This window comes from Thermobia domestica, chromosome 1 (assembly GCF_964235325.1).
Source record: "Thermobia domestica chromosome 1, izTheDome1.hap1.1, whole genome shotgun sequence".
Lineage (NCBI taxonomy): Eukaryota > Metazoa > Arthropoda > Insecta > Zygentoma > Lepismatidae > Thermobia > Thermobia domestica.
Window position 1 is genome coordinate 206,762,091 of NC_137454.1, and position 16,664 is coordinate 206,778,754.

The following is a 16,664-nucleotide window of genomic DNA, read 5'->3' on the forward strand; positions in this document are numbered from 1 at the left end:
TGTCTAAGTAAATTTTAAAAGAGTAAATATCTTCAAATTGAACTTACCCAAGTGAGACCAAGTAGAAAGTTCAGAATCTGTAAAAGAAAAGAAATAACAATCATAATATTATCACATAAAATGTGACACTTCAAAAACATTTTTTTTCCTTTTTATGTTATGCGTACAAGAAAATTCCATCAAGTCGTAGAATACTTATGTTGTAAAAAAGAATACGAAATACATATTCAATAGCTTTCGTGTTATCCAACTTGTTTACATCACAAAATGTTGCTTTTCTAAACACCTGTGTATAAGATACTCAATTTATATGTTAAATGTTGAATGTTAGTTCATTGTATTATGTTTGGAAAATTTCAAAATAGACAAGAAAGTATCATCTGTTATAACAAATCCGTAAAATAAATCAATAAAACAAATTCACATAGCGTTAGTTACTTATATGGATTTGAATCTTTTGGAAGTTTATAAGATTGTGAAAATTAACACATTTATTTTTATTGTAAGAAAAATTAATACATACAAATACTACCAAGTTATTCTAATCGCTATATTTTCAGCTTCCCTTAAAATCATGCAATAGTAATATAAGAAATTGAACTTGCCTTGTTCTTACTACACTATCAATTACAACAAATGCTAAATGGTTCAGTGGTAGAGCGCTCACCTCTGGTGCGTCGGATTCCTAGTTCAATCTCAGCTATTGCCAAGTGAACTGAGGTGGACACACACACACATTCTTGAAATTCTCCCGTTTCCCCCTACTCTCTTCATTCTACCATTATCCACATCCATCTCATCATCATCGTCTTTCTTAGCTTTGGAGCATGATGGTAGGACGTTAGTTTGAAAGAAAGAAAAAAATGCTATCATTTTTCCGATATCTATAACTTAAGGACAGAGATGTTCATCCCCGTGAGGGTAGCCTTCTCGAGGGCATGCTCACCCTCAAATTCCCTCGCCCACAATGACGCGAGGGCGAGTGTGGGCGAGGGTGAGGACAAGCTTCAACAGCGAGGGCGAGGGAGGGCGCAGGCGAGGAGAAATTCCCAACACGAGGGCGAGGGCAAGCGAGGGCGATGGAGAACTCCCTTCACGAGGGCGAGGGTGAACGAGGGCGAGTACCAACCATCAATGCTAGGGCGAGGACAAGTTTCGACAGCGATGACGAGGGTGCGCGAGGGCGAGGAGAAATTCCCAACGCGAGGGTGAACGAGGGTGAGAACAAGTCTTCAGCGCGAGGGCGAGTGAGGGCGATGGACAACTCCTTTCGCGAGGGCGAGGGCCAACTGTCACTGCGATGGCGAGGGTACACGAGGGCGAGGAACAATTTTCCTCGCAAGAACGAGGGCACGCAAGGGAGGACAGTCTTCCTTAACAACAACTATTTTGAATTTGCTGTTTGACCATTATTGGAAGAATATATTTAAAATAACATCTGCCATGTCCTCTAGATGAAAAGTTCATGTAATAGCAAGATTATAGATTGGTCATATTCTTCCTTTCATTTAATTGCAGTAGACAATTTCTCTTGTGTACTTCTACATAATTATTAAAAATAATAATGCAAATGAATATAATATTCGCACGTTTCTCATGAAAGTTTTCAGGTAGAAATAGCGCTACGTTAAGAAGCGAGTGTGCCTCGTTGTTGCCCTCACTATGCTAGAGAATTTTTATATAAAAAGTGTCTACACTATCATGTTTAAAAAGTATTAGTAGACAATCAGTCACGTCATTTAGTAGTAAATGACAATCTTGAGAGCGCTGATATCTGACACAATCAGTGAGAGAACCAACAGAATGCAGTAGATCAGATGAAAAAAAGACTTTATGAAATGACTTTTGTTCATAGATGGCCATTTTGCACTGGGCTCGCACTCACTTCTCGCAACTAGACTCGCGATTCACTCGGACTCGAGATTATTTCTTTCAACTGGCTCGCGCTTAGTTATTAAATGAATATTTTGTATTAAGTTTCTAGAAACAAGCAATGTGTTCTGAAGTTGATTGAGCAGTAGTTTATTCCTTTACGTTTTCAACTTCTGTTGTAAAAATAGATATTAAGTGATATGATACGTACATGAACACCCGGATTGTATAGCCTCAGTGTGATTTTTTCTCTTCTACCTAAAACCAAGTTTCATATGCTCAAAGACAGACAGACAGACAGACAGACAGACAGACACACACACACGCACACACACACACAAAGTATATATAGTGCGCGCGCGTTGGGGCAATATAGTATATGCAATATATGTGTTCAAGTTAGTTGGGAACCTAGAGTCCCGCAATAGTGTTCCCAATCGGCCCCTGCAAATTCTAAGCCCATTAGATTACCTTCCCCCCCCCCCTTTACTTTGAAGCAAGAAAGCTTTAAATTTTTAACTATATGACTTCTCTCAGGAACAGCCTCTACTTTTAATTATATGTTTGAAGACATATTGTCCTTCTAAAATAAATACATTAAATATGATAATTTCTTTATTAATTCTTATGCAGTAGTAATAAAGTTCGGTCGAACACATGTTCTTATTTATTTTTATTATTATTATTATTATTATTATTATTATTATTATTATTAATTATTATTATTATTATACCTACCCAAGAACCAATACGCATTTCTTGGAAAAGTCGTCAGAACGAAACCAATTTAAGGTACCCGAAGAAAAGTTTTTATCAGCAGCTATAACGCCTACAGGTAATCTAGGATTGGAATTCAGGGCTGGATTAACGACGGGCTCCTGGGGGTAGGGAGGCAGTGAAAGGTTTCTCCAATGATCTGAGGCTGCTACAATATACTGTCGCTAGGGGGAGGGGCAAACGACACTTCGTCCTGTGCTGACGCAGAGATTTCTTTGAATTTAGTAGAGGTGTCTTTCTCATCACCTTAGTAAAAATAGAAATTACCTTCTACACACAAAAGTAACATAAAAAAATGGGTCAATGATTTTTGCACATAAATATATACCACATATTACAAAGGGTGCTATTGCTGGAATTCTAAACGAACTTCACCAAAATAATTTCAAGCAAATAACTAACTCAATCTTTTACGTAGTTAATAATTATAAGAAACAATATGTTGAAAACAACACTTTTATAACCTCATCACCCTTATCACTCTTATAATTTGCACTACGAGACAAGATGAAAATTTTTCAAGTCTTGTCAGCAACACTACTTCACTCAAGTCTTAGGTCTCAAACACTATTTTAGTACTAAGTGTGCAAAACCTATAAATTGATAAAAGTGATTGTATATACGACCACAATGAAGAGCATACATGAACGTTAGAAATAATAAAATAATTACAAAATATAATAAATATGTTTTAAATGTTGTTAGATACAACCTTCTTACACCAGTCGTGACACAGAAGGACTCTGAGAACTTCTAAATAAAGGAATACATTTTGTACGTAAATTTACAGAACGAGACGAGAAGTGAGTCTTCGAGAATTGAGACAATAAAAAAAAGTTTCCGAGAATTGAGACGAGACGAGACTTTTACATAATTTACGAGACGAGATGATAAACCTTATTTCTGGTCTCGTGTCGTCTTATGGGCAACACTAGTTTGCACCGAAAAATGTAAAAGAAACTCTATTCAAATTTTATCTGAACATATTCATGGTAATATTATGCATGCAGTAGTAAATGATTTGTTCTATTTTAGGTGATCTGGAGTAAGTTATACGATAGTATGTTTAGTTTTCTTTGATTAGGACGTATGTTAAGGAAATAATTCAGCAAATAGGCTGGAATATTGAGGATCTGATCCTCGCGAGGAAGGCCCTCACGAGGGCTTCCTCACCCTAAAATAACCTCGCCCTCACTGATATGAGGGCGAGGGCGAGCGAGGGCGATGGACAACTCTCTTCGAGGGCAAGGAAGAACGAGGACGAAGACTAACTGCCATTGCCAGAGCAAGGGTGCGCGAGGGCGAGGAGAAGTTTCCAGTACGAGAGCGAGGGCGAGGACAAGTTTCCAGCACGAGGGCGAGGGCGAGGACAAGTTTCCAGCACGAGGGCGAGGGCGAGGACAAGTTTCCAGCACGAGGGCGAGGGCGAGGACAAGTTTCCAGCACGAGGGCGAGGGCGAAAGAGGGCGATGGGCAACTCCCTTCGCAAGGCAAGGACAAGTTTCCAGCACGAGGACGAGGGTGAGGGTTAACTGCCACTTTGAGGGCGAGGATGAGTGAGGTCGGGGTAAAATGAACATCTATGATTAGGGATAACACTACTTCACATATTAAGTTTATATGAAATAAACATGAATTACGGTTTATATGAAATAAACATGAACATTATTTGCAACTTCTGACAATAGTATTATTTTATACATCCCCAATATATTATTAGTGGAGGGAATTTTCTTGTATGTACATAGTGATTGGGTGGAATTCCATCAATCAAGATTTCTCATCCTGGATCAGGTTACGGCATGAACTAGAATGACAATTTTATAAACTAGGAGATATACCTTGAATCAAATAGAAAAACAGTCAAATCTGTTTTCGACTGCGAGTACCAGCATGAATTGAAAGTTTAATTTAGTGCAGTTACTTGGGAGCGTTAAAAATTAAAACCTTCATAATTCTCTCTCGAAGCTTGATACCTACAATAACAACAAACCAACTATCCATCAAAACATCAACCATTGTGTAGGATAACATGTTTACAGTAATTTCTATGAATGGAATATACAACATTCTGACACTGCAGCTAATACTATGATCATTCTGTTTGAAATAGGGGCACAAACGTAAGTATGACCTACATAACATATTTTTCCATATTTCAGTCATAATCTTGTATATAACATTAAATATATTGATCTTGCATATAAGGATTATCTTATATGATATATAACATTAATCTTATACATAAACATATGTTATATGTAACATTAATTATATTAATTTTATATATAAATTTTATACATAGAAATATCATATTTTTGTATATCAAATAATTACATCGTTCTGGTGTCATAATTGTTACACGACCAATTGCGTTAAATTACCAATTGTATGCAATAATAATAATAATTAATAATTTGTGTTGACAAGTAACCATTTTCGATATACAAATACTTCAATATTTGAAACAATTATACCAAAAATGTTATAGCCAAAGTAACTTACAGAAACCATACAAATAAACAACCTTAAATTCTCACGGACATATCAAGAATCTTGCATTCTCCATTTCTTACTCATGATATCTTTTGTACTTTTGTACGAGTAGTAAATATCAATATAGAGAAAACAAAGATATTACTCGGAGAACGTTATTATTATTTCTGCTTCGAAGTTCTTTCATATTTACATGAGCACTTAGCTTTTGATCTTTTACTATATTATCTTTTACTATATTATTGTATTCAGAAGTAACAAGGTAAATGCCACTTAGAATATATAGTAAACACAAAAGTTATTTGTTTGTCGTATTTTGTTTATTGAGTACAGTAAATCAGTCTTGAATTTTCCACTGTTGATAAATCATTTCGAATTTGTTGAAAGAATTTTAACTACGCACAAGGAAGTAAGTTGGCTCCACGTGAACATCTCCATCTTTATCTGTGTTGATTGCGTTCAAAGGTAAATACGCCTCCTCTGTATTGTTGAAGCATGTCAATCCTCGAAGATCACTCCATATTTCGCTGACATGATAGAAAAAAAGGAAAAATATAATACTGTGTATGGACTAAAAGTCAAGATTTTTAAGTGAGTATTATGTCCTTCGAGATTTCATAACAACTCGTGATTGTTCACAGCACAGATTTGTTGTGTAACAGAGTCATCTACTATAAAGAACTTCGTAGGTACTTCGTAGTTTCCGGAAAAAGAATTACTACTACTACTACTACTACTACTACTACAATAATAATAATAATAATAACAATAATAATAATAATGCGAATAATAGTATTAGCATATGGTGAAAAAATTCTAAAGATGGACTTACAGCGATTGATGCTGTTAGATCCCATTGAGCTGAACAATTCAAAGTGAATCCTCATGAGCAATTTTCGAGAAAGTAGATTAAAACATTTTTTGTGAACTTCAAAATTGATGTACGATAACCACGCCCACCTATATTAAGATGACACTGGTACTGAAGTACACCCACATCAAGCTTTTCATTTTGACACTAGCAAGACGACAGTGGGTTATACAGTGTGATTAATGATATAGAACCCAAAATTATGATTTACTGTTAAACTTTCATTTAACTAAGATATTATCAAGAAATGATGTACGTATCAACCAGTCCATAGATCACATCGAGGTAAACGAAACGGTATACTTTGATTGTAAATTCTTTTTTCTTTTGTTTTTCTTTTTTAGAAAAGAGAGAAAAACTGATTTTTCAAGCTCTATAAAAAAGGCACGTCATTCCCTGTCAATAATAACGATGATGGTAAACTAAATTCCTTATATAAAAAAATACCTATTCGTATTATTCTAAACAGCGTTAGAAGGTTTTGCTTGAGAAAAGCTTGGAACAAGAAAATGAAGCTAAAATAATTTTGAAAGTACTATGCAACAACCATCATGAACAACATTATTTTAAGAATAAAACTTTTACCTGCAGATGTACGTGAAACATTTCTAAGTATTGTATTTAAAACTGATCAGCGTGTGTTTCATTTTATAAAAAAAACTGCCAGTCTTTCCGCTCCAAGAGTAGTTTTCTTTTTACTAAGTGAGGTCATAAATCACGTTCTCGGAGTGGAAAGCTTTAGAAAATAGTTTGTCCTGTTTCCAAATTAAAATTTATACTTATTTCTGAGGCTCTTTCTCTGGCCCTGAAAACATCCCACAAATACGAATTTTTTGAAAGTCAAGAATTTCCCCCCAGAAAACAGTAGAATTACTTTCCTTCCCCAATCAATTTCATGAAACACTATTGGGCAAAATGAGTTCTCTATATCAATTTCAAATTATCGATGTTACAATTTTTTCTGCCAGTGACCACTGTCCATTATTAAAGTTTAAAGGTAATCCGTTTCAACTGTTTTCGCGTTCATACGGAAAAATTAACTCAAAGTGGCCATGTAAAAGTTTCATTTTGTGTATAATCTTGTTGACAAAGAACATGTCACTCACATCTTCTAAAGAATAAGAAGATAAATATATTCTGTATCTTATTAATATTAAAATTTCTCTTACTTTTATTACTTCGCTTTGAAGGAAAAAAAAATACTCAACTGACCAACATTTGTTCGATTTAATTTCATTTACATATAAGAACACTGGGCCTTTCACAGTAAGTTAGGTGGCAAGGTTTATTTTTCAAGAAGATTGAACAATAAATTCAATTACGAAAATTATTATTCTTTACTACAACAGTTATTCCTAAGTTACACATCTAAACAGAAAGTGTCTAGTACTTTCTGTTTCAATGGTGTTATATGTTGATAAAAGACTAACCTCACATTTAAAGAATGTTTCGTTATCAAAACCTATCAACGCTCCGTGACTGTCACTTCTATTGTGCTTCTCTTGAATGGCCCTTGATGGAAACAAATATGTTCATTTACAGAGATATGGAAAGGACATTTTACCCACTAGTGTAAACGCTTTGTTATAGGTAAAACACAACCAAAACAACCGATTTCTATTTGTATTATTTGATGCAAGCTTGTGTTTATAGTAGTTTTAGAAAAAAAAAAGTATGTAGTGAGTGAGGGGGAAAATAAATTGGGTAATTATTACATCTTTTGTAACAGTAATTCTCCATTCTTGCCCGCTCCTTATTCCAGCTGTCTTGTAACTTTAAAATATATTTGTTTTAAAAAGTTAGTTTCTAACTGACAGTTAAGGTGTGAAAATTCAAGAAATTAAGCAAAAAACGTTCCGTAAAGTGCATAACAAGTAGACCTAATTAAAATAAGAGTTACAATTTTGGGGTTGGGAGAGGTTCAGTAACAGAGTGTTTATCTTTAGTGCAATGAGTCACTGGTTTGATTCCATACCACGAGGGTTTGTAGAAGGCAATGTGGTGTTCGTGGGTAATCTCAGGGTTCTCCCTCATTCTCATTCCACCAAGTATTTAATCATTATTCCATTTCATTAATTATTTGTCTCTTTCAACTTAAAGGGTATAATCACGGAACGTAAAAGTACACACTTCATTTTTATGAGTTAATTTCCAACTGAAAATTGTGAAATTACGATATTTTATTTACTAATTGAAACATTTTTGTGCACAAAATATTCTTTTATTGGATTAAAAGGTCCAATATATTTCAGGCAAAAATTTTCTTGTACGCCTTATATCTGGAGAATTACATATAGTGTAGCCAAACCCAAACTATTACTTAACTCATTATGATGTGCTTATTTTGTAAAAATTACGAAAACTCGATTTACGGGCAGTTCAAAAATTTTGTAGTGTCTGATTCAAAATGCATCAAAAGATCTAATATATTTCAATCGAAAATTTTCTTGTAGGTTTTATATCTGGAGAACTACATATAGTGTAGTCAAACCCAAACTATCACTTATATCTGAGAACTACATATAGTGTAGCCAAACCCAAACTATTACTTAACTCAATATGATGTGCTTATTCCATAAAAAAATGCGAATACTCGATTTAGGGTGCGTTCAAAAATTTTGTGGTTCCTGATCCAAAAACTAATATTGGCCAAGATTGCAATCTTTTTGATGCATTTTTTTTTTTTAAATATCATTCCTAAAGTTCTTGTTGCTGCTTATGTTCATATTTGTTGTTCTTGGTGTGTTCTTTAATCCAGCTCTTTTCGAGGCGCGATAATGCAATGAAGAATGGCTTATACTGTGGAGGTTAACTTGCATGATAGCCTGTGAATCCGCCAACTGCAGCTTACTAAATCCCCAGACGTAGTTCGGTGCGCACATTACTAGTAGGTCCCTACTGTCATAAGGACGCAGGAAGGAAAAACCTAACTCAAAAAGGAAAACAAAACAAATAAATACGTAGTAACTTAGAATTTATGAATATTGTAGACCTATTTATGTTTACAGGAAACATATACTACTCGAACGTACCGTAACAAAATAATCGTCTCTATGCTAAAGCATGTATACGACGAAATCAACTGCAACAGGAAACTAAATGTGTAATTGCACATACACACACTACTTCTTCTGACGGAAGTTTGTATACGTACCACACAATGAAAGAATATGAAATTTAACTCAACCATTGCTTAGGCAAAATGCAATTGCGTATATAAGAACTGCAGCATTAAAAAGAAAAATCTGCTTGATGAAGAAAGAAAATATGCGTATATATGGAGAATAACTTGTGTAGCGTCAAATTTCCAAAAGTCTTGTTGAAAAAAAGAAAAAGAATCTACCCTTCTCTTTTAAAAGCCCTTTGCAAGGAAATTAAAGAAGTAGTTAACTGTTTAAGGTATTTATTTCAAAAACGAAAGAAAAAATAATATCCCATGATTATCCTTTAGGATAAAGGAAGTGGATTATTAATGAAAGCGAATGACTACAAAAGAATCAGTAGAATGAAAATGTAGGTGGAAACGGAAGAACCTCGAGAAAATCCACGGACACGATGTTTTCAATTTTTTTTAAAAAAAAGAGAAACGGATGACCAAGTTGTTTAGAGAACGACTGTACTACAATATCAGTAGTAATACCTCGGGCCTTTCCTATATACTACTGTACAAATTCTATCCTTGTATCCTTAATGGATTAAAAATGAACATAGTCTTTCAGCACGTAAGTCATATGTGCTGACTGTTGATTAGTTGGAGTTAAACGTCCCTTTTCAGCACCATGGCTATATGAGATGTTAACGTACAGTTTACGCTGGAACTCGAACCATTGTAATACATTCAAATTTCAAGGTTCTTTCCGGAAACCCGTATACTAAAGGCGCACACGCTGGCTATTAGACCAACAGCGGGAAGGGTTATTAAGTATTTAGTTTCATATATACAGTGTACTGCGAAAACTTAAATTCAACGGAAATATAAAGTAATACAAGATTGTTCCAAAATGTTTTATTATAACGAAATAATCCATTCAGGAATATATTTTCAAGTATTATTAAATAAACATTTCTGTTTTTGTACTACTACTGGAAAGATAATTAACAAAATAGATTCTATTAATTGTAAGTGGTAAATCGCAAAATTTTGCAAATAATGCAATTGTGTTGCAAATATTCTGAACATCAGCTTAAAACATTTCGGATATTCAAAATTTCTTCAGAAAACGATCGTGAGCTGATGGGAGTCTATTGTTTCATATCGTACATAGGTTATTTGTATTACATCAAAGTAAAATAAATTAAAATTTGTTCAAATATACTGAATTACAATGACAAAATTAGGTGTTGAGACTTTTGGGAGAAGTCACATCAGTAAAAATTATAATGTTATTGTTACAAAGTAAGAAGAAACTTATCTTGTATACACTGCTGAGAATCTCGATCGAATACATATTCAATATTTTAGCTTAGTTTACGAAGAGACTTTCTAATAAATAAAATACTGTGAAATTAATACTCTCTAATAAACCATAGACTTCATAAACTGGTGTTTCGTACCTCTGCTATTTTTGCCTTTTTTGCTTTTAGCCCATTGATTTATAGAGGAATTATTTTTTTCTGTTTTCTTCGAAATGAATTACAAATCTAGTTAAATGTTCGTTGCTTTTTCAAAACGAATTTTCAACTCTTTTCCTGTATAAAATTTAATAACTTATTATTTAAACTTAATTTTATGCTTTAACATTCAAGTTACGTATAAGGAAATTTATTTTTCACAAAGTAGGGACATTGAAATAAATATGATGAACAAATCAGTAAAAATCAGAACATTACGATTCTAATACAGTGCAAAGAAAGTAGAAAAATAATTTCTCATATAAACCAATGGCCTAAAAACAATCACAAGTATTCAACACGGAATACACCTCGTTAAAGTGGAACCCGAACCACTTCTCGGGTTTTTTTTTAGAAACTTTGTTACCTCACTGAGAATCGAATCCAGGATCACACGCAAAGGAAGCAGAACGCTAGTCACTTTACCAATTTGTAAATTGACTTTCAATTTAGAATATACCTAAGTAATAATTTTTTTTGTTTCACTATCGATCATTTTATTTACGAACAAAAATATTGTCGAAAAATTCAAATAACATCCATTGTATTATTATTCGTTTTAAGTATTTAATATTCTACATGGTATTTGAAACAAAACTTAAACCACGCAAAGTTAAGATTATTCTTTAGTTTCAGGGTTTTAACTTCCAGGCGGAACACAAACTCCAGTCACATTTATTGTGCTTATCTATGCAAAAAGGTCATAGTTTGCCATTTTCTTAGGGCCAGATGATAAGGCCTTCTTACAGTACGCGTTTATTAAACCCTTTATCCATCTACTTCTTGAAGATCAGAATAAGGAAAGTATATTCTTATACTGCAGGATCCTGTGGTCCGTTAGTCATTTTGCATTCTTTTTCGTTTCAAGAAATATTGGATCATTACGAATTCTAATAATACTTCAAAAATGAAGGAAATGATTCAAAAATGCCTAGAACCTTCATTGCATATACGGCTCTATTGATTGCTTAGAAACAGTATTACTGAAAATCATGTTTGTTTACTCCCTCATAATGTTTATGAAGTTCCCTGAATCGTAAACATTGAAATTTATCGAGTGGAAAGATATTCACCAGTACTGGTAAAAAGAAGTTTTTCCTTATTTACATTAGCTGTCAAGTACAACGCAAAATGAATGAGAACATTCATGTGTGTATTTGCTGCTACGTTATATACTAATACTCTGCATTCACAAATCACGGTGTAAAAATCTGAACTATCAGTTTTACCCTTTGTTAGAATAGGAATTAACTTCATGTAATTTCCGCATTAAATGATTTCAAAGTGTTAAAACAAAATATGGACAATTACGTAACTGAAACAAATAAACCTTGAGTACAGGCCTAAAGTGATGGAGTCCCACCAACGGTCCAAAGATCTATTGAATCTTCGCATGATTTATTTTCTGTATATAATTGAATCATCGTCGTCATATCTCCTGTCCTTGCAATGTATTCCCTACTTATCAGTGAAATGTAACATCCACTTATGGCCCAATCATTGGATGTTATTTCTATGAACTTATTTGGAAAGTTTTACCTAGCACATAAAAGATACGAACTTTAATTTCGAAAAATCCAAAGGGCATTCATAGTAGATACCACCTGACCTTTTCTGTCTATTGAGTCTGTAAATAAAATGGATGACACAAACAAAATAATAATAATAATAATAATAATAATAATAATAATAATAATAATAATAATAATAATAATAAAATCAAAATACAAAGTCAAATTACTGCTCAACGCTGATGTATAGTGATTTACTCTATTAGGACGAATGACGGGCCATAAGTACCTGCATTTTCTACAAGATGATTTTCCACTGCGGTTAGATGTACCCCTAGCTTAGATACACAAAGACGACTTTTCAAAATGGCGAGGCACCCTGTCATACTCAATGCCTCAACATAACCTTCCCAATTTGCGAGACCTCACCAGAAAATTGAGCCCTGGTCTCCCATGACTAAGACGCGTATACGCTAACCATTCTAACAAGCTGTTATAAAATACGTATCCATATTTCTGGCCCATTAGAAAGAAGTGGAAGCAGTTATCTCAGCACATTTAACAGTATTTTTAAAGGTCTCATCTGGGGAACTTTAGAAGCTGCTTTGAAAACAATCGGAACATTAGGAAGCAGCAAAAACAGTTTAACTCATACCACCATGAGATAATATAAATCATACCACTACTGTGCTTGTGAATAAGGTGGCGTTGGATTCTAATGATGACAAGAGGTGTATCCTAGACTATGGCATATATACACATACGTTACGAAGTTCAGTGCCCTTGTCATATTGAAGTTCATGGTGTACAGAGGACAATTATGACTACCATCTCTTAGTAAATTTCACTGAAATATTAGTCTTATTAATACAGTCTAATTTGTCCCTGCCACGCTATTCGAGTATGACCAATTCCAATTCGACGGTCCAACTTCGTTACAGTTATAAATAGTCTAAAGTACAAGTATTATTCAAAATTATCACTTAATAGTATGTGTGTTAGCCAATTTGAGTGTCAAAACACTTAAATATACACAGCATTTATAATGTAATCTAGAGTTTTTCAATCGACGAGCCGCGAAGTGCCTAAAGGTATGTCACGGGTAAATAAAAATGAATATGAAAAAACGAAAAATTCGGATATTATACTCTGTTCAAAACAAGAAACAGATTGACATTTAGACAAAAACTGTTACTCCGCTGCTACATAACGAGTACCCTTTATAACTACTTTTCATTGGAAGGGGTTGAGTTATAGAGGAGGTCTTGGCGAAATACTCATGATGTGCCAACGCGTAACAATTTTCGTCTAAATGGCAATTAGTTTCTTATTTTGAACAGAGTATAATATAAAAATGCATCCAATGAAATACATAGTCTTATTTTATCTGAATGTATGAGTGTATAATGACAGTTTAAATTAGACTATCGGTAAGCGGTCTAATAATCATAAGCGTACACATCTATAATTACAGTCTTCAGAAGAGGGCTCTGAATATTCCCTCACCTACATCTTTCATTGGAACAAAGCATTGGAATGCTACTTCACCCCCTAACTTTTAATATTACGTTTTCAGTATGGCAGGCAAATGATCTTGAACCCAATTTGAAGTGCGCAGTCTCCAGGTCCATGCCTAGGCCATTCAAGATTGGATGAGAAACTTTACGTACCTAATAATCTTAACTATGAAATTATATTTGAAATACAAACAGCTATACATGAGTATCATATATGTTCTTGCATTCCCTTTAATTTTTGAACATTTAGCTCTTTAAATCCTACTTTTTACTTCAAATATCTCTGTTTGCCACATCTTTTATCAACAATGTAGCTAGGGTGCGATATATCTCGTCTAGACAAAGGTTTTGATACACATGCTGGTAGATGGTACGTATAAGCAAGTATCAGTGTTGGTATGTTGTGTATAGAGATTTAATTGGGTATAGTCAAGTCACTTGCAAGGGAAAAGTACACGTTATTCAAAATCTCCGCTGCGGCCAGTCACCCAAGCCCATAAACACGTTGGCCAGTCGTCAATGACAGTACGCAGTACTTCAAAAGACGATATTCGTACTGCTTGCAAAAGAGCGTTTCAGGGATGCAATATCAGGGCGACGCTTCGAGAAGACCATGGTTTATGGTTAGGATCATTGCAAGCCATCCGTACACATGATAAAGTCGGAAACATGTTGGAGCCAGTACATGGGCGGCGATTAGGGGGGGCAAAGGGGGACAGTTGCCCCCGCACTTTTTTTAAGTAACTAATTAATGTATATAGTTTCATTTGGAAATGTAACGATTTTGTATGTGTTACTGATTAATAGGAAAAAATGCTGCCATATAGGCCTAATATTTGCTGTTGCGTGAATACGTATTGGTTCTCTTCCCGTGGAGTAAAGAAAGCTACAGTAATTGCGTTTTAATCGCCACAGAAAATAACCCCAAAAAATAACCTATTGGAGCACAATTTCAGCATACTTTCATTTCTTCTTACAAGGGCTCGATATGTTAGTGAGCCGCTTTGAAGCTAATCGAAAGAACATTATGCAAAAAAGTAGGGCCTATTTCACAAGTTATTCTTTAATTGCACAAAAATTGACAGTTCCTAAAATGTCTTTTCTTCTTTCTAAAGTAAGGAATATCGATTAAAAAGAGCGTGATAAGAAACAACTTCTACCTTTTCCATTGTTTTGTAGTGTAATATACGAGTGAAGTGTTGTGTTTAAGGATGTACGAGTGTATATACAATAAAATTTAGTAAATTGAACATAATTCTAGGTTTTAAGTTTATTTTGTATAACTGAAGTGTGGATTGTAAGTATTGTTGTGTTTTGATGTGTTCCAAGAAAGTGAAATCTGCACTTAATGGCAACGAACATATTTCAAGAAGTTGCAAAAGCAAATATTTCTTTAAATGTCGTAGCATATGCTTGTAGTATTTACTGTCTTTCATTTTCTAAGAGTAATAACATACATTTAATAGCATGTGTGGAATTAAATATTAAGTTTTTCATTAATCCTCAGTTTCAATATAACTTTTGCAAAACAAGCATCATTATTCATTACTATGATTAATATTATCCTTTCTATTTATTTGTTTTGCAAATTTATTAAATAATCTGATCACACAATTTTCCAGACAGAATTTTAAGATGTTCATGAGCAAGGAATCAAATCTCTTCTTACACTTTCGTTGTTTAAGAGTACAAAGGGCTAGTATCTACTTGCGTTGTTCTTCTCAATTTACTTAATAAACTATTATATACGATATACGGTATTTTAACTGAAAATATAGTATCCTATTAGTTATACAACCTTTCGTCAAACAAAATGTTAGAAACAACCAGGAAAACTAACATTTATATACAAATATTCAGATCATGTCTTGCCCCCTCACTTTTAACGTCCAACCGCCGCCACTGAGCCAGTAAGTCGGCTTTCTCTCATGAGCCGAAGCCAAATCCGGTTGAAATATTCAGTGGGTTTTGATAAAGAGAGTATGCAATCCATCTACATATATCAGAACATCAGACTGGAAGTTCAAACATGCATTTTTACTCCAGTTTTGCAAAAGTGGAACTGTCACTGCGGTGTTACATTACCTTCGTTGCACTCTGGAAGTGACACCAGCGGCTTTTTTTGGATGACGTTTCATGCACCCAGTCATTTTGGGCATTCGAGGAATCATCAATGATGAAAATATTTTTGTGCGTAAACATGATGATGTGGTGTGAATCACCTGTGAAAAGCTGAAGAAATGCAGTGCTTTCGTAATCCGGTTACACCGTAACTGCGGATTTAGGAAATGTCCTTTGCGACCTTTATAGATATGAATTCTTAGATTCTCACGTAGTATCCTGGACATGCTCCGAGGGTGCGGTCATTTCTTTCGCCATGACGCTTTAGGTTTCGAACCGGATTTAGTTGCAGTCGAGTGTTTATGTTTCTGATGCCCTCTGGAGTCCTTGCAGTACATGGACGATCCAAACGTGGACGATCTCTAAGAATGGACACATGTTGGTATTTTTTTAATGGTCCCGTAGACGAACACACGGTTAATACCGAGCGATTTCAGACGGTATAATACCTGCCTATCTGATTTCGCAAATACATAACGGTTATGTTTTCGTCTATACTCCTATGTATTTGAAACAAACGAAGAAGGATAGTTAAAAGTAAAACACTGATCTCAAATCATCATATCCTATAATACTTCCACCTAACATTGTGTTCAACGAATTAAAAGCTCTAAATCCTAATCATCCGGAGTCACGTATAATTGCTTCAATTCGCATACTATTGCCGTTTAGATTACAACAAATGTTAATGTCTGCACAATGTGTCAATTTCAGTCATATGGTCATGCTAGTGCAGAACTTCGAGAGTCAATATTTGATGCAGAAAAATAATAAAAATCCCAATAGAGGTCAGGGTAATGTTAGTCGCAATCCTATTAATTATGCTCAGGTTCGTAATATAAGTGTACAGAATGGAAATAGCACTCACACACCAGGAAATGGCAATCG

The 16,664-nt window shown here is 34.3% G+C and overlaps 1 protein-coding gene across 3 annotated transcripts in view; it reads right to left on the reverse strand.

Moving 5' to 3' along the window:
• LOC145693276 (uncharacterized) overlaps nt 1–16,664 on the reverse strand; it is a 283,940-nt gene that overhangs the window by 71,150 nt on the left and 196,126 nt on the right. For all 3 annotated transcript variants that reach the window (XM_081769141.1, XM_081769125.1, XM_081769132.1), the window contains exon 3: nt 48–77. In XM_081769141.1, the coding sequence (XP_081625267.1) occupies nt 48–77 (30 nt within the window). The remainder of the gene's footprint in view (nt 1–47; nt 78–16,664) is intronic.